Below are 16,109 nucleotides of genomic sequence, written 5' to 3'. Positions count from 1 at the left end.
CTCGCAACTATGTGACTTCCTTACTTGACTACAAGTCACCGTGTTACAGACGTTTCTGGAGGGTCCGCAACGAACAGTAGGCTACTAGCTCTAATAAGAAACCAAATCAGTAAAAGAAAGAATAGCAAAGAAGAAGATTTTTGAAGAAAAAGTACCTCGAGCATCCCAATTTAGGAAGCCGATATGGCCTGGCAAACAACCGTTTCTGGTCTTCTCATGGTCTTGACGATCCCTTCTGCAGGTGAGAACATTAACATATCCTGGTCACTCACTATATTTCCTTTAGTCTCATAAAGCCTCAGATCAGCTCAGTTGGACTCTTTGAAGTAGAGCCACTGTCATGCAGAATGGTCAGATCTGGTGAGGGCCGAAGCTTAGTGAACGGGAGGTTGAAGAATCCGTAGCTCGTGTACAGCTGCCATCTTGGGTTCTCTCCTCACGCCGACAGGTTTTAACGCAAGCAGTATATTTTTACATTTATGATGTAGAGTCAACTTCAGTTGACTTTAAAAGTGACCTTTCGGATAGTGACATTCAGTCATTTTTTATCTTTACATTCATCCATTTTAAAGCACGGTCTTCATTTTGCAAAGAAATGGGGTAGGTGTGGTAGGCGCAGTGTATGTTCAGGCAGGATGCGAGTAAGGTGTGCGGCAAGGCCTGCATGTCTGTTTGCTCTATCACTATCCAGTTTTATTGTGCATTAATTTGAGGTAATGAAGAACAATCTGTGATCAAAATATACAAAAGTGTAGTTAAAACAAAAATCAATTGTGCTGTTGTATATATGCAAATATGAATTACATCTGTATCCAATTTAAATAACCCTTTGACATAAAAGTAAAGATGAACTTATCAATACACGGTAGACAAATACATAGATTGAATACACGCACATACATGTTTCATTTCTCATGAATATTTTAACATTATAAGAAAACAATATAGCCTAGGTTGGTTTGGAATTGGAATGAGTATAAATTCACACGCCTAAACTGCTTGGTTTGTATTTGAGAATCAGAATGGGGGTAAAAACACAGGCTATGGATTAATGAAATCTTTCCTCTTAATTTACTCAAGCCAAGGTCTCACAATCCTCAGTGCACCTATGAGAACATGTAATTATGAAGTAACTTTGCTCATGGGACAAATGACACTGCAAACTCTATAGGCTATGATAACAAGGCTAGTTTAACAAACATTTCAACAAAACGTTTCAAAAAGGAATTGGGCAATTCCGTGGAAAATTAAGTTTTTTGTAACATCCATAACGCCAATAAAATGTGATGGTATGGTATGATGTGAATGATTACATGAAATTTGAGCATTTGCCATTTTTGGCTGAAGAATGTAAATGAGGAAAAATGCACAAAAAATGAATGTTATCATTCACATCATACAAATGCCAAAGCATTTCACTGGCCTTATGGATGTGACAAAAAGTCAATTTTCTGTGGAATTGCCCTATTATAGAATATAAAAATGTAGGAAATATAGAAATGTAACCAGTATTGGTGTTTATAGACTCCTGCAAATCTCTTATTTTATCAATCAAATCATACGTGTCTATTTTCTTTTTATGGCCCATTATGTCAGTGATGTGTGTAAATAGCATATATAGCAAGCAATAAAGAGTTTTAACTCTGTCATGTAACTTTTATATTACACAACAAGTATTTCCTTTCCATGAAGCATAGTACAACTATACAACTACACCTATCAGTGGAACCCTCTGATGCTGTTGCACAGTGTTTCTCAACATTTGATATGTAGCATTTCTTTTTCACTTGGATATGCAGCAAGTAAGATTTCAAACAGATAGCTTGTCGTTATCTGGGAAATGTGAAGCACCGACAGGGTGTGCAGTGTGTATTAGGTGTCGTCTAGGTAGTGTGTGATGGAGGAAGTGCAAGGGGAAATGTGTGTGTGTGTGTGTGTGTGTGTGTGTGTGTGTGTGTGTGTGTGTGTGTGTGTGTGTGTGTGTGTGCGCGTGCATGCATGTGGTTGTGTGTGTATGTCTGTGTGCATGTGGTTGTGTGTGTGTGTGTGCACGCGCCAGGGTTGTGCATGTGTGTGTGTGTGCGGGGTGTGCATGTGTGTGTGTGTGTATGTGCAGGGTGTGCATGTGTATGTGTGTGTTTGGGGAAGGGGAACATAGCTTTACACTTAACTGATATGAGCAAGATGTTTATTTTTCCGCTGAGCTGCAGTTGACAATGCAGGAAAATGAACACACACATGGTGTGGTCAGCAGTACACTATTTTCCAGTATTTGTTTTGTAAAAACTATGAATCAAAGTTAACGTCGACAGCATCAACAATTTAGGCCCAACATTTAATACAATAGTTGATAGCTAAGCTAATACAATTATGTAACAAAGTTTAAAACTTTGTAACTTCAATGTCTACAAATATGTCTACTAAGTAAATGACAACTGTCAAATGAAGAAATGTAAATTAATAAATTAACAAGTCACAACGAAAGAACATGTAAGCCTAAAGGTTTCCCGGAAAGCATAGGAATTTGTTATTTTATTTGTAGAGAATATCTTTTGACGTCACAGGCAGATGACTACAGTGGAAAACTAGCAGACAGTCTTAATCAGCTTCTTGTAAACTTTAAGGGGAAATACTTTCAGACAAACCCAAAACATGTTATGGTGAGAAAATATTATTTTACTCTTACACTTCATACCATTTCATCCCGATGCTATTTTTTTTGAGCTTCAACAGCAATAGATCATATGCCAGTAGTTTAATACAAACAACGTTTCGACCTGTGGCCTTTCTCAAGTCTTCTCAAGTCTCCCTTTGTTCAACACATTAAGTATCCCGTGACCAGCACCTCAAGAAAATTCCTACCATCAGCGTACGTTTGCTTCCCCCTTCAAAAGATGTTCAATGTCTGGCATAAAATCTGACAACATCAAGTAAAGTTACAGTGTTTCAAAAAAATATGTTCCAAATTCAATATTCTCCGCAAATAAACCTTTGTCTTCTACTTCATATTAAATATTTCTTACAGATGTTTTAAAAGACATGCCGTGCTACAGTTTATCATGTTTTAGTGAGGCATAACAACAGTGATTAGTGTCACTAGTCTTATTTCACCAGTAATTTCTCATGGGTGCATTAAGAACAGAGAACACTTTGGATTACCCAAAAGGACATTACATTTTGTCATATGTGACAAAGATGGAAGCACATTAAAGGGTGTCTGTTTGCAGCACAATTATGACCCCTATATTCAGGTAGTTTTGTGTTGCATGTCTCTGCCCTGTACATATGCAGTGGAACTATTATTAGAATTAGACGCTAAAATCCCTTTGTGTTAATTTGTCTGACATTTCTGATTGGTAGTAAATAGGTCATGTTTACTGTTTGTAGCATCTTCAGATATGTCTTCTATCGAAAGATGTACACTTTAGAAAACCCTCTTTTGAAAATAAAACTCTCCTATTAGAATCTGAGCACTTTGTCTTCATAATTTTGACTGCATCAAAATCACCAAATTGAATAAACGATGGTTTTATTCAAATTAGTTTGGAGATTGTTGTATGCCTCTGTGATGTACACAGTGAGGTTTCAGCTACATTTATAGGCCACAGAGTTGAGTTTCCTGTGCCCCATATCACCTTCATCACATCAGTGTGCTTGTGGTTTAGCTGTTTGAGTCACATCGTTTTTAGAAGAGCATGCAGGTGGTTTGCAAGTGAGACATAAGAAAGCCTGTCACAGCACAGACTTGATATGTATTTAGTATTTAGTAGCCTATTTAGTTGTGACATTTGCAAAGCCTGTTTCTACTTGCAATGCCTTTATACTGACAGCATCAACAACTAGTGTAATCAAAGTTGTAAAGATCTTTATTGCAATTAGGCTATTATACAGTGTCTTTATTTAAAATAAAAAAAATATATTTTATTAGAAATTTGATTGATGATTAACACCACTGAACACAAACAGTGAAAATAAATAAATAACACACATTATACCACTGCTTGGTTGAATTTCCTATTGTGATTCAGTGTTTAGAATCAATTATTTTTCTGTTAATTGCACACTTATGAAGGAGCTCCAGTTTTTTGGCCGTATCACCCTTGTACATTAATTTGCAGAGTTGTGAAGTTTAAATGAACTGTCACGTTGCCTTCCAGAGCGTAGCAACATTGTAGCATATGACTGAGGTGATTTTTTTAGCTCAGTTACATGGCAGTATAGTAAAACAGCAATTTTACTAAGCTAAGGTTCAGTTTGTCCTACAAGTTGAGAAATTAGTTGATATGTGGCAGAAGGAAGTAGTTCTACAAACAAGACAGTTTTAGTGATTAAAAAGGGAAAATTCTAACAGCAAATTGACACAACGCAAGTTGCAACAGTGGTATAAGCAGAATAATGGACACCACGGTGTTCGGTTATCAGAAAAATAATGCGCTTACGAGGTGTAAGATACTCTGCTGCGCGTCGGGGCCACATTACCACCTCAAACATGCACTATTATTCTTGATAACCAAACGTTGTGTCATCCATTATTCCTTACTTAACTGCTTTTTCCCATTAAAAAGTCCCCTCAGATGCTGGGTGAGCCCCCCAGGGGATCACCATACAGTGTGGATAGCCTGATATAAAGATGCACACAGACCCTGAGGTCAGTGGTTTCGGTATAGGTGGACAGTACTAAGCAACAAGTTCAGGAGTATGTAAAAAAAACAGGGCCTTGCATTAGTCAATCTGTGGAAGACTATCTCAGATAGAGGTGATGCTTGTTATTAGGAGGTGATGCTTGTTATTAGGAGGTGATGCTTGTTGGCATGGCCTGGTGGAATGACACAAAGATAGGGTGTCACTAAGTTGAGCTGACAGGGAGGTATACAGATGACAGCACACTTACACACTAAAAGCCACTGTGGTAACAGCAATGCGAATGCAGCTCTGCAGGATAAAAAATAGTTACATCTGAATTTAGTCATTTAGATAAGACAGAAGAACATCTAACAAATGTTTTGATTGGAGACCACTTAAGCATTTGCTTCACTTCGATGATATGGTTCAAAATGGATCACATTACATTGTATACAGTCAATCCAGCAGAGTGTAGGGGAGAATGGGGTAAGTTGAGCATATGGGGTAAGATGAGCCACCCTTTTTTCTAGGAAACCGTAAACAAATTGTATCATGTGACAGCATTTTAAGGAATAGGGAATCATTCCTTACAATCTGTGGAAAGGTACCTCACATGTAGCCTGGCCCCCTCCACCTCCTAGATCTTCTTTCAGGGAGATCTAGTCTGGAACACCATAACCGTTTCCCTCAGACAAGAAAAGATCAGAGGGGAAGACAAAACCAAAACTATTTTTTTATAAACAGAAGCAGCAACACCTGCAAATGTAAAAAAGGCAGTTGGAAAAATGCAGACATTTATTTACAGCAAAGGTTTTTGTTTCCTGACTGATGTTTACTGACAGTTTGTAAGTTTGTCAGCATGTTAGGAAGTAACATAAGGAGGAATCTCTGATCAATGTGATTAGTAAGGCTGGACCAATGATTTCAAAGTTAGTGCCCGTCGCGAATGCAAGTGTTGCAAATGTTTCCAGACTCTATTCACTTCGTGGATAATGTGGTAAAAAATACATGTGTAAAAATATGATTTTTTGCTTTCCAAGTGGATTCCATGCATGTCCAGAGTTAGAGTGATTTAGAGAAAACATGAATAGAAGAAAACATTCAGATGCATTACACCTCAATTGGTGCCCTTATAAGCAATGATGTGAGGGCTAAACAAAATCGTGAATGTTTCCTTAGCAGTCGTGGCCTACTGGTTAGGGCTTCGGGCTTGTAACCGGAGTTCAGTTCGGTCCCCGACCAGTGGTTACGGCTGAAGTGCTCTTGAGCAAGGCACCTAACCCCTCACTGCTCCCCGAGCGCCGCTGTAGCAATGCAGCTCACTACTCCGGGTTAGTGTGCTTCACCTCACTGTGTGCTCTGTGTGTTCACTAATTCACGGATGGGATAAATGCAGAGACCAAATTCCTTGTATACTCAAATATACTTGGCCAAGAAACCTGATTTACAATATACTTAGCTTGTTGTGAGAAGCATTTTCTTTCAAAATGATGGTCCGATTTTTAAGTTTGCCTTGATTTTGTGAACTTATTCTATATGGTTCCTTCGTGTTACTAAGAGCTAAAGAGATAGGCAGCATATTAATCTGACTTATTTAAGTGAATAAATGGGCAAATTTAAAGGTAAACATGCAACAAAAAATGTGATATCCCTAAACCTATCTTGGCAAATTAATCTTTCAGATGAATCTATTTGGCAAATTCTCAGTGAAATGTTGGTGCTTGCTACTGTTTGTAGAAATTAAATTATTGTTTGAAGAAAATAAAAATGTTTTACCTGAAATGTTTGTTTTGGCCCAAACTACCCCACACGTAGGTGTAAGTTGTGCCAGGAGACCAACTGTTTTGCAGAGAGCATATCTCTTTACCTTTATAAGTTATCAAAGAGTTGTTGGTTACAGAGGTAGTAGAACACTTTACATTTTTGTTTGGTATGAAGATTACACCTCTTTGACACATTAGAATGATGAAGAATGTAAAAAATGGCTCGTCTTACCATGTTCTCCCCCTATGTTGACTTTGCGTCTTCCTAATGCAAAGGAACATGCAAAAAAACTTTTTTGATTATCCTGAAATTACATGTGTCATTCTGTATTATTTTTTTTAGTATGGAGACTGTAACAGAGGTGTGGACTTGAGTCACATGACTTGGACTCGAGTCAGACTCGAGTCACGATTTTGATGACTTCAGATTCGACTTGACACAATTAGAAATGACTTGCAACTAGGATTGCCATCTACGGAACCCTGGAGGGGTCATTGCAAGATATTTATTTGGTATATATCCAGATTTGTGTTTTCCATTTAGTAAATCGTGCACACATTTTACTAAACAGTGCTCTTTTCACTAAATTGTGCTCTCATTTTATTTGTTGTGTGCACAATATAGTAGGCTATAATAGACTTCCATGCTATTGACTCGACTTTGCCCCTTTGAGTTGTAATGACTTGCGGCATGGGTAAAATTATTTGTGTCTTATAAAAACATAACTATTTTCTGCCTATACCAACTTCAGCAGCCTCAAATTCATCGTTAACGTTGCAACGCAGCGATTGTGCATGGAATGCAGGTCTCTTATCTAGTAGGCTAGGCCTATGAGAAGGGAAAAGGGATGGTCACTCACTGGACATGCTCCCGTTTGTCATCTGACTGTGGATCCTGTGATATTCTGGTTGATCCTCTGATCCTGTGATGTTCGTAGGATAGCCTACACAATTTAATTTGCTCCACCACGGAGCTAAACCGAAACTATCAGTCATTATCAATGACTGATGGCATTGTGTTTTGCAAAATAAATAGCAAGAAATGTGAAGGTAAATAAATGTTTATTCACCTGGTATTGAGTAGGCTATGGCCTTGATGATGACATTAAAATGGTCGTTGGAATGCATAGGCTATTTGTACACTCCCTAACTCACACACTTCTCATGTGTAGCCTACCTCACCCCTCACTCAATTAAAGTTGTAGCATGACTGTTGGGACATGGAATTGCCAGTTAGTAAACTCATTTAATTCAAAACCATTCACTCTTAATTTTCCTCTGTAAGAAAACAAAGGATAGGATTATAAGTGTTTTAAAACTTTTTCAGTTTGTAAAGTATGATATATTGCTAAGAATGATATTGAAAGCATGATTGATGCCATTTTAATATGCGGTTCCATAACACAACAGTGACTTGTTTAGGACTTGAAAAAAATAAGGACTTGGACTCGACTTGTCTTTGGTAAGACTTGACTTACTTGAGACATCTCTATCTTTACTTGGAACTTGACTTGGACTTCAGCGTTAAGACTTGAACTTAAGAAAGACTTCAGAAATGCAAAATATATTGTTAAATCTAAAAGCCGTGGCCTACTGGTTAGCGCTTCGGGCTTGTTACCGGAGGGTTGCCGGTTCGAACCCCGACCAGTAGGCACGGCTGAAGTGCCCTTGAGCAAGGCACCTAACCCCTCACTGCTCCCTGAGCGCCGCTGTTGTTGCATTAGTGTGTGCTTCACTTCACTGTGTGCTGAGTGTGTTTCACTAATTCACGGATTGGGATAAATGCAGAGACCAAATTTCCCTCACGGGATCAAAAGAGTATATTTACTTATAAAAGACGCACACATCGGCTTTTGCCGCTCTAGCCGGTGGCCACTCGCCCCTCACAGCACAGTGCAGGACCAGAGACCAGAGAGGGTAGAAGCAGGGCTTTGGCAGCACTGAATATCTATCTATCTAAACCTGGGTATGCAGTAGCTATTCAAAACGACATAAAAAGAGTATGCGCAATACACTGACGCTTTGAATAGCACAGGCTACTTTGGACTGTCTTTACACTTTCAATAAATAAACAAACAAACTACAGTTCCGACTGCAAGGTCCCAAATTGAAACTAGTGATTTCCGTTCTGTAGGCCTACAAAGTTGTGAGAGTATGCACATTGCTCCTGTCAGGAAATCTATTGCCCTTTCATCTTTATTTTTTTTCAAAGCAGTAGTAACATTGTCACTGTAATCCAGCTGCTGTAGTGGTCATACCCAACTAACTACTAGCAAACCATAATGTTTTACAAATACAAATGTGCAAATATGCACACCAGGTTTTACAATTATAAGCCCATTTCAAACAACACATGGTACACTCTTGTTTTGTTTCACTTTGACACTGTAAAATGAGTTTGGGTTTGAGAAAGGCACTATATAAATAAAACATATTATTATAATTTTGTATTACTACATGTACATTACAAAATAACAATATAGTAGGCCTATACAATTTGGTAGTGGTATGAACATAGTGGTAGGCTATAACATTATGTTTTACCCCATTACAGTGTCACATAGGCCAAAGTAGATGGCATATTTGTTGATGTTAGCCTACTTTACAGCCTATTAGGCTACACTGTTAAACTGAAAAAGTAAACATTTAAATCACACGATCTTGCAAACAAGTAAATAACTTTAATTAGGCCTACAGTGGATCACTTTGAAGGAGAACTCCGGTCGATTTCAACACGTAGCTCTGTTGTTTGTGGTCACAGAGTGTTCTGTCGCAAGAAGAAAAAAAAAATCAGTGTAGCCTACACAGAGTTATGTTCCTGCTAGAGTTCGCACCCAGGCATCTGAAACGGGGCAGGCTTTAATTTTAGCCTCTTAACAACATGTCATTACAAGTGCCTAGCCATGTGAACTGATTCCTTACGAGTGAACACAGTGAACATGACTGCAGTATATGTGAAAGAAATGCATAAAGTTGTGTTAATTAAGCCAGTGCACATAACTGTTTCCAGTGTTCCAGTGATGTCCACACAAGTCGACAGTCAAACTAAGTAAAAGTATAAGTATATATACTTATACTTATATATACTCTTTTGATCCGGTAAGGGAAATTTGGTTTCTGCATTTATCCCAATCCGTGAATTAGTGAAACACAGCACACAGTCAACACACAGTGAGGTGAAGCACACACTAATCCCGGCGCGGTGAGCTGCCTGCATCAACAGCTACGCTCGGGGAGCATTCCAAAATGTATTTTTCCCACCAAAAAACGAAGGTCACCAATTGCAGTGGTTAGGTCCATAGTAATGACTATGTAGTAACTTAGATAGGCTGTAGCCTGACATCACACATGAGCCTGCACAGCTTCAACAAGGCTTGAGTTCTCGTGCGTGCTCATGGTAGGCAACCGTGGAGACTGTCGGCGACACTAGAGTGGTGTACACTGTTTTTTGTTTTGTTTCTCGCTACTGACAGCACTCCATGACCACAAACAATAGAACTATTGATTGATTTCTATATCCTGGTCTATGGTCCCAACAGACGCAGTGAACATGTTTGACCCCAAACTCTGTTACATCCTTGACGGCTTCCTGATGTTCTACGGCGTGATGATCACAGCCCTCTTGGTTAAAGAGAGGGTGAGTTGTGTTGTGCTCTACTGCTGTGCTCTATTTCCTCCTGCTGTACTGAGTCTTCTTTTACTTATTTGTTTGTTTGTTTGTTTGTTTGTTTGTTTGTTTGTTTGTTTGTTTGTGTGTTTGTTTGTTTTCTCAGTGTGGCAGGCCAAAGACCGCCCAAGGCTCAGAGAAGGCACTCTCAGGAAGTGGTCGTGATGTGGAAAGTGGCTCTAACCGCGTAAGTATTCAAGGAAGGCACTGATATGCTATCATCATTTTTTAAATTAAACTCTGCTGACAAAAAAGGTGTCTTTTGTTAAGTCAGTGATAAATCTATTGTTAATTTGCTGTTGTTAATGAATGAGGAACTCTTACAGCTAGTCAAATGTATCCGTCAATTTATAGACTAACTTAATGAGCCTGATTCAAAATGACATTATAAATTATATTATGATTAACTGAATTGTGTTCGATGCCATTGTAAAGTAAACCTTCACATTGACTGCATTTCATACTATATTACTGTGGCACGCTTGGCAACCATTATGATAGTTTTGAGCATAGTTTGCTTGCAAAAGCCTGAAAAGTCGTGAGTTCGATTCCCAGCTAGCACATTGAGCAAGGCACTTGGAGTTGCTCCAAGGAGTCTGGCACTCTGGGTCAACGCATTTCACTATAGAACTGCCAGATTTTGATTTAGATTTACTCATTTACAGATGTAGATATTTACCTTTAGATTTGTACTGTGAACTTTCACGGTGAAACATTTGTTCACACTTTCTACTATGAACACTGAATTTTACTGTAGGCTAGAAAAATCAAACTGCCAAATTACCACCAGTTACCATAAGCTTTCATGGTAGAACTGGTTGGCTTGGTAAAGTTCACTGTCATCCATGTTTACAGTTTTACTATGAAATTTCACAGACAATTAACTCATAGAAATTGTCCATCTGTAGTGGGCCTACATTTTGTTTTATAAAAGCAGGAGGAAAATATGATTGGGTGTATGTAACCAATTAGTATTCTTACATATATGAAGGTGTTAAAGGAGAGCGTTCGTTGAATGTAGTTATGTTTTCTGTATCCATTGGCAACTACAAAACAGGAACCTGAGCGACGTTCAGGTTTTTGCATTATTGTGAAAACTGAAGTAGCCTAATGAACTGGGACTTTAGTCAGAACATACACTTTTCACTTTATGTTCATTTTAATCTGTGTAAACTGAATATTGAGCTAGCTCTTTTGAAGTGTGAACTTGCATGACACTGCCTGACATTCCTTGTTTACTTGATACTAGGGACGTAGACAGCAAGAGGAGGATCCATACGCGGTAAATCTTATCAACTTGTACAAGACTGTTATTACTGTACTTAACACTGCTGAACACATACAGTATATATGATGCAACTATTTTTGCTGACTTCAATATCCTATCACACTTTATTATTTGCACTTAGTCAAATAAAGCAATATTGCCTACAGAAACTGTTTAATGTTGACTTTTATACTGATTTTATAATTGAATTATATCCACAGCGCTTGAATAAAACTACAGAGGATACTTACAAAGAAATCACTGCGAAGAAAGATGTAAGATGATTATTCTTATGTAATAACACCTATCATCACAATGTAATGCAACACACAGAGTTCAATCAAGTATCAAAATACAATTCTGCCGTATTGGAAATATTTAATCTTCGCTAATTTCATTGTATAGGAAATAAATTATACTCATATAGTAAGCTCCTGTTGCCTTTGCACTAAGTGATCTCTGCTGACTGTAATGTTTGTTTCTCTACACAGCGTCGTCGTCATAAAGATGACCAGGTGTACCAGGTAAAAACTGAAATTCTACACATTCAATAGTAAACTTTAGATCTGAGCAGTCGGAACACCTGAGCTAGATCCAAGCATAATCAGAAATCCAAAATGTTTTCACCATGCAGCCTATGATTATGTTATGTTACACACATTATCATTATCCAACCTGCTCAACTGCTTAAATGCCATTAAAGGTGCCATGTGTAATGTCCGACAAAAAATTAATTCATACTCCAAATTCCATAAAAGATGGGGGCAGTATACCTCCAGAAAGTGAGTTAGTCTACCCTAGAGTAACAACCGAGACACGTGTATTGCAGTTTGGCTGATGGTTATGTTGCCCGCATACCGCCTCCCATGGCCGAAACTGGTATTATGACACCTGTCGGGCTGTGGCTAGTAATTTAGCATGCTAATTCAGGTTGATATCTCTGCAGCACTATACCTTGTCATTTCTTAAATGACATCATCGCCCTAATTTCTTCTCTTTTTTTTTGATGAGTGTAGCTCATTTTTTGGATATTTTTACCTCAGTTATTACACATGGCACCTTTAACAACTGGATGACTCATAATTTCCTCAAACTCAATCAAGATAAGAAAGAAGCTGTTCTCATTTCCACCCCTAACATTCTGAAAAAACTAGAACATCTGCATCTATCCCCAGCTATTTCACTACCACCTCTGAAATCTGGGAGTAATCCTAGATCCTACTCTCTCATTCGATTCACATATCAAAAATATCACCAGAACATCTTTCTTCCATCTCAAAAGTATCTCCAAACTCCACTCCTCCCTCAACTCATCTGCAGCAGAAACACTTATACATGCATTCATTACATCTAGGCTAGACTACTGCAACGCTCTACTTTACGGCATCCCAGCTGAAACCCTAAATAGGTTGCAGTATGTCCAAAATGATGCTGCAAGGCTACTCACCCGCACCAGGCCGTGGGATCACATTACTCCCATCCTCCAGCAGTTGCACTGGCTTCCTGTCCACTACCGCATTCTATACAAAATCCTTCTCCATGTCTATAAATCCCTACATAATCTGGCCCCATCCTATCTATCAGACCTCCTCACCCCATACCGGCAATCCCCCACCCTTCGCTCTACAGATACATGTCTTTTAGCAGTCCCCACTTGCTCCAAAACTATATCCACTTTTAAAACTCAGTTAAAAACACATCATTTTAGCTTAGCTTTCCTCTTAGCCCCCTGCAAGTAGCCCCCCCTACTTGTACTGCCTCTTTTATTTTCCCTGTTTTTAATCTGTTGTCTTCTGGGGCAGCCGTGGCCCACTAGTTAGCACCTCGGACCTGTAACCGGAGGGTTGCCGGTTCAAGCCCTGACCAGTGGGAACAGCTGAAGTGCCCTTGAGCAAGGCACCTAACCCCTCACTGCTCCCCAAGCACCGCTGTTATAGCAGGCAGCTCACTGCGCCGGGATTAGTGTGTGCTGTGCTTCCCCTCACTGTGTGAGTGTGTTTCACGGATTGGGATAAATGCAGAGACCAAATTTCCCTCACGGGATCAAAAGAGTATATATACTTATACTCTACACTTGGTCTTCACTTTGTGCTCAGTGTACTAACTGTATCCCCTCTGAGGCTGTTTTATGTTTCCTCTGAATCTTTGCATTTTATGTCCCTTGTATCCATGTCCAGCCTGTGTCGTGTCCTTCCTGTATGCTTGTTCTCTCATCCCTGTATGTCTGAATGTACTGTCCTACTGTCAGTGTAATCTAACCATGATTGCTTGCTATAATATGGCTACTTCTTATGCCTACCTTATTGTACAGTGCCCTTGGGTACCTGAAAGGCGCTTTTCTAAATTAAATGTATTATTCTTATTTACCATTGTGTATTATGTATGTGTTTATGTTTGTTATATTATGTTTCCCTGTGTCTTTATCTCCTTCTCTCACTCAGGACTTGAAACCTGGCATCAAAGACACGTATGACAGATTGCACGCCAAGCCACGCCATCCACCCCCGCGCTAAGATGACCAGCTCAACTGATACGAGCGGATATGAGTTTCTATTTCCCCCTTGATTCAATATACAAAACCAATGACTCTCATCCACTGATGATTTTATTTGCTCTTCACTTAAATACTCATATCTAATATTAGTGGTTAGTTCACGTATGAAACTCTTATTCTAGAGAAAAAAAATACAGAAAAACAGAAACTTAAACAGAAAGAAATTGACAAAATGGCTAGTTAGAGTAGCATCAGTACCAGCAGTGATAGCTTCACAGCTATCACAAACAAGCTAACTAAATCTTGTGACCGTCACTAGCAAACCATTTCATCTCTGTTTTGAGCATTTCATGCTATGGGTTTGTGACCTTGACAAGAGCTATAGGACTCATTTTGACAGTTCCTGAGAAGCCAAGAGACAAAGCTTTACTAATTTATTTGGAACTATAAGAACAACATTATGAATTATATCATGTACATACATATACAATTAGCCTACAACTGCCTCTCATACAGTATACATGCACATAGTAGCCTAATGGACGATTGCTTTGTTTAAATGGTAATTCACATTTACATTTAAAATGCTGATATGCGTAATGCTTATTAGTTGGGTCAGTTGCTGTACAGAAAAAAGCAGGCTAGGTTGCTGTCAAAGTGCTATCAAAGTAGTCAATATTGATGAAAGAGTTGACCTTAAAATCACCTACCAGAAGGTTATCGTGTCCTTGAATTGATTAATTCTGCAGATGAACATATACATTTATGATTTTGAAAGCCTCCACTGGGCTGTAAACCTACTGTTCTCTAGTACCAATGTTGAAATTATGAGGCCATAGGCTAATTGGACCAGCAGATTAAGATTTTCTTGTATCAACTGAAGTTTTTGTTTCTTGCATGTGCCTGATAAAAGGTTATCTTATAGCTTAACTAGATTGCTGATATACACACTAAATGTAACCTGCTTAGAATAAATGATAAAGTGTAACCTGTTTAGAATGGATAGCTAGCCATAGCTAGCATGACTTCATCAGCCATAGTGTAGCCTACTTTACATCCTCTGCGGTTATGTGTTGAAGAACAAGCCTCTGCAGCTTTCTCAATATCTGTTTTGTACATTCACACTATTGGCGATCAAAACGCTTCATAGATGTATGGAGTACAAAAAGAAGTTAAGGAGCTGAATGTAAATTTAATATCTAGTGTCCACCGAACACATGGGACAGGTTTAACTGTGGGAAGTGCATGATAGGCCACATAACATATTTAGGACTTAGTAAAGGGTTACAAACTCCCAGCTAACCTCTTTGGGGAGGCAATCACAATTGTGCCAACATCTATCCACACTTGAGTGTCTTTCAGTCGATGCAGTAAAGGGACACAATGCAGGCTTCACCCTTTTTTGTGTGTTTTTGTATAGGTAATCTCAGATAAAAAAAGGGCAGATAAATAACCTAGTTCTTATAGTTGGCTGTCCACTTTTCAACAGTTTGGTGCTCTGCTTTCCAAATATACAGTAGTTAACTTTGCCATTACCAAGTATATTGTTGACTAAATAACTAGTCAGTTGTGCTATTGTGCTTACTTGTCTTAGATTAATTACCACATGTAACCTACTGCCATGTAAACCCTGCACAAGTATATCTTAAGGCTTTTATTTGTTGTGAATAATTGTATACCTTTGGTTATGTATCTAAATATGTTGTTGCTGTTGGAAACATGGTTTCCCTTGTTCTTACCCTAATTGAACTTAGATTAATAAAACTAACTATGAAAGCTTAACTCTGAACAATTCTGCTACTTCCAGACTCACAGGTATAAGCCTAAAGGATATCATGGTTGTGACTTTCCTATGACCGAATCTAACGGCTGATTGGCACTAATTAGATTCAACAAAAATTCAACGATGAATAGATACTAAGGCACAATAATAGAAAATAATGTCCAAATATGAAATAATCAGTAGGATCTACTGCCACAGAAGGTCTGAACTAACTGTGAATAATGTTTCTTGGAGGAGGCTTCAATTTTCAATTTCAATTTAATATCACTTATAGAGCACCAAAACATTACACATGTCTCATGGCGCTTTACAGAGTGTTAAACAATCAGAAAAGGCCCATGAGTAACAGGGGCGAAGAAGAACTCCATAGAATAGATGGAGATGCATGTAGGAAGAAACCTCAAGCAGATCCACGACTCAAGGGCCTGACCCATCTGCCTAGGCTCAATACAGAACAGTAAGGTCTGTATACATGATAAATGAATAAGTTAGTTAGGTGTAGAGAATAGAAC

The 16,109-nt window shown here is 38.6% G+C and overlaps 1 protein-coding gene across 1 annotated transcript; it reads left to right on the top strand.

Moving 5' to 3' along the window:
• The first annotated feature begins 2 nt into the window (after positions 1–2).
• On the top strand, positions 3–15,596 carry cd247 (CD247 molecule). Its single transcript, XM_042080495.1, has 7 exons — positions 3–241; positions 9,926–10,023; positions 10,160–10,240; positions 11,303–11,335; positions 11,542–11,595; positions 11,812–11,844; positions 13,762–15,596. Exons 1-7 carry the CDS (start codon positions 184–186, stop codon positions 13,831–13,833), a joined length of 429 nt encoding a protein of 142 aa, XP_041936429.1. The 5' UTR covers positions 3–183; the 3' UTR covers positions 13,834–15,596.
• Positions 15,597–16,109: the final 513 nt, after the last annotated feature.

Source organism: Alosa sapidissima, chromosome 23 (assembly GCF_018492685.1).
Source record: "Alosa sapidissima isolate fAloSap1 chromosome 23, fAloSap1.pri, whole genome shotgun sequence".
Classification (NCBI taxonomy): Eukaryota; Metazoa; Chordata; class Actinopteri; order Clupeiformes; family Clupeidae; genus Alosa; species Alosa sapidissima.
This window is presented reverse-complemented; position numbering and strand designations above follow the sequence as displayed.

Coding starts and splice junctions, on each gene's coding strand:
- cd247 (XM_042080495.1), top strand. CDS start 184: ATGGCCTGGCAAACAACCGTTTCTGGTCTTCTCATGGTCTTGACGATC. Junction 10,024..10,159: donor CCCTCTTGGTTAAAGAGAGG/GTGAGTTGTGTT, acceptor TTGTTTTCTCAG/TGTGGCAGGCCAAAGACCGC. Junction 10,241..11,302: donor TGGAAAGTGGCTCTAACCGC/GTAAGTATTCAA, acceptor ACTTGATACTAG/GGACGTAGACAGCAAGAGGA.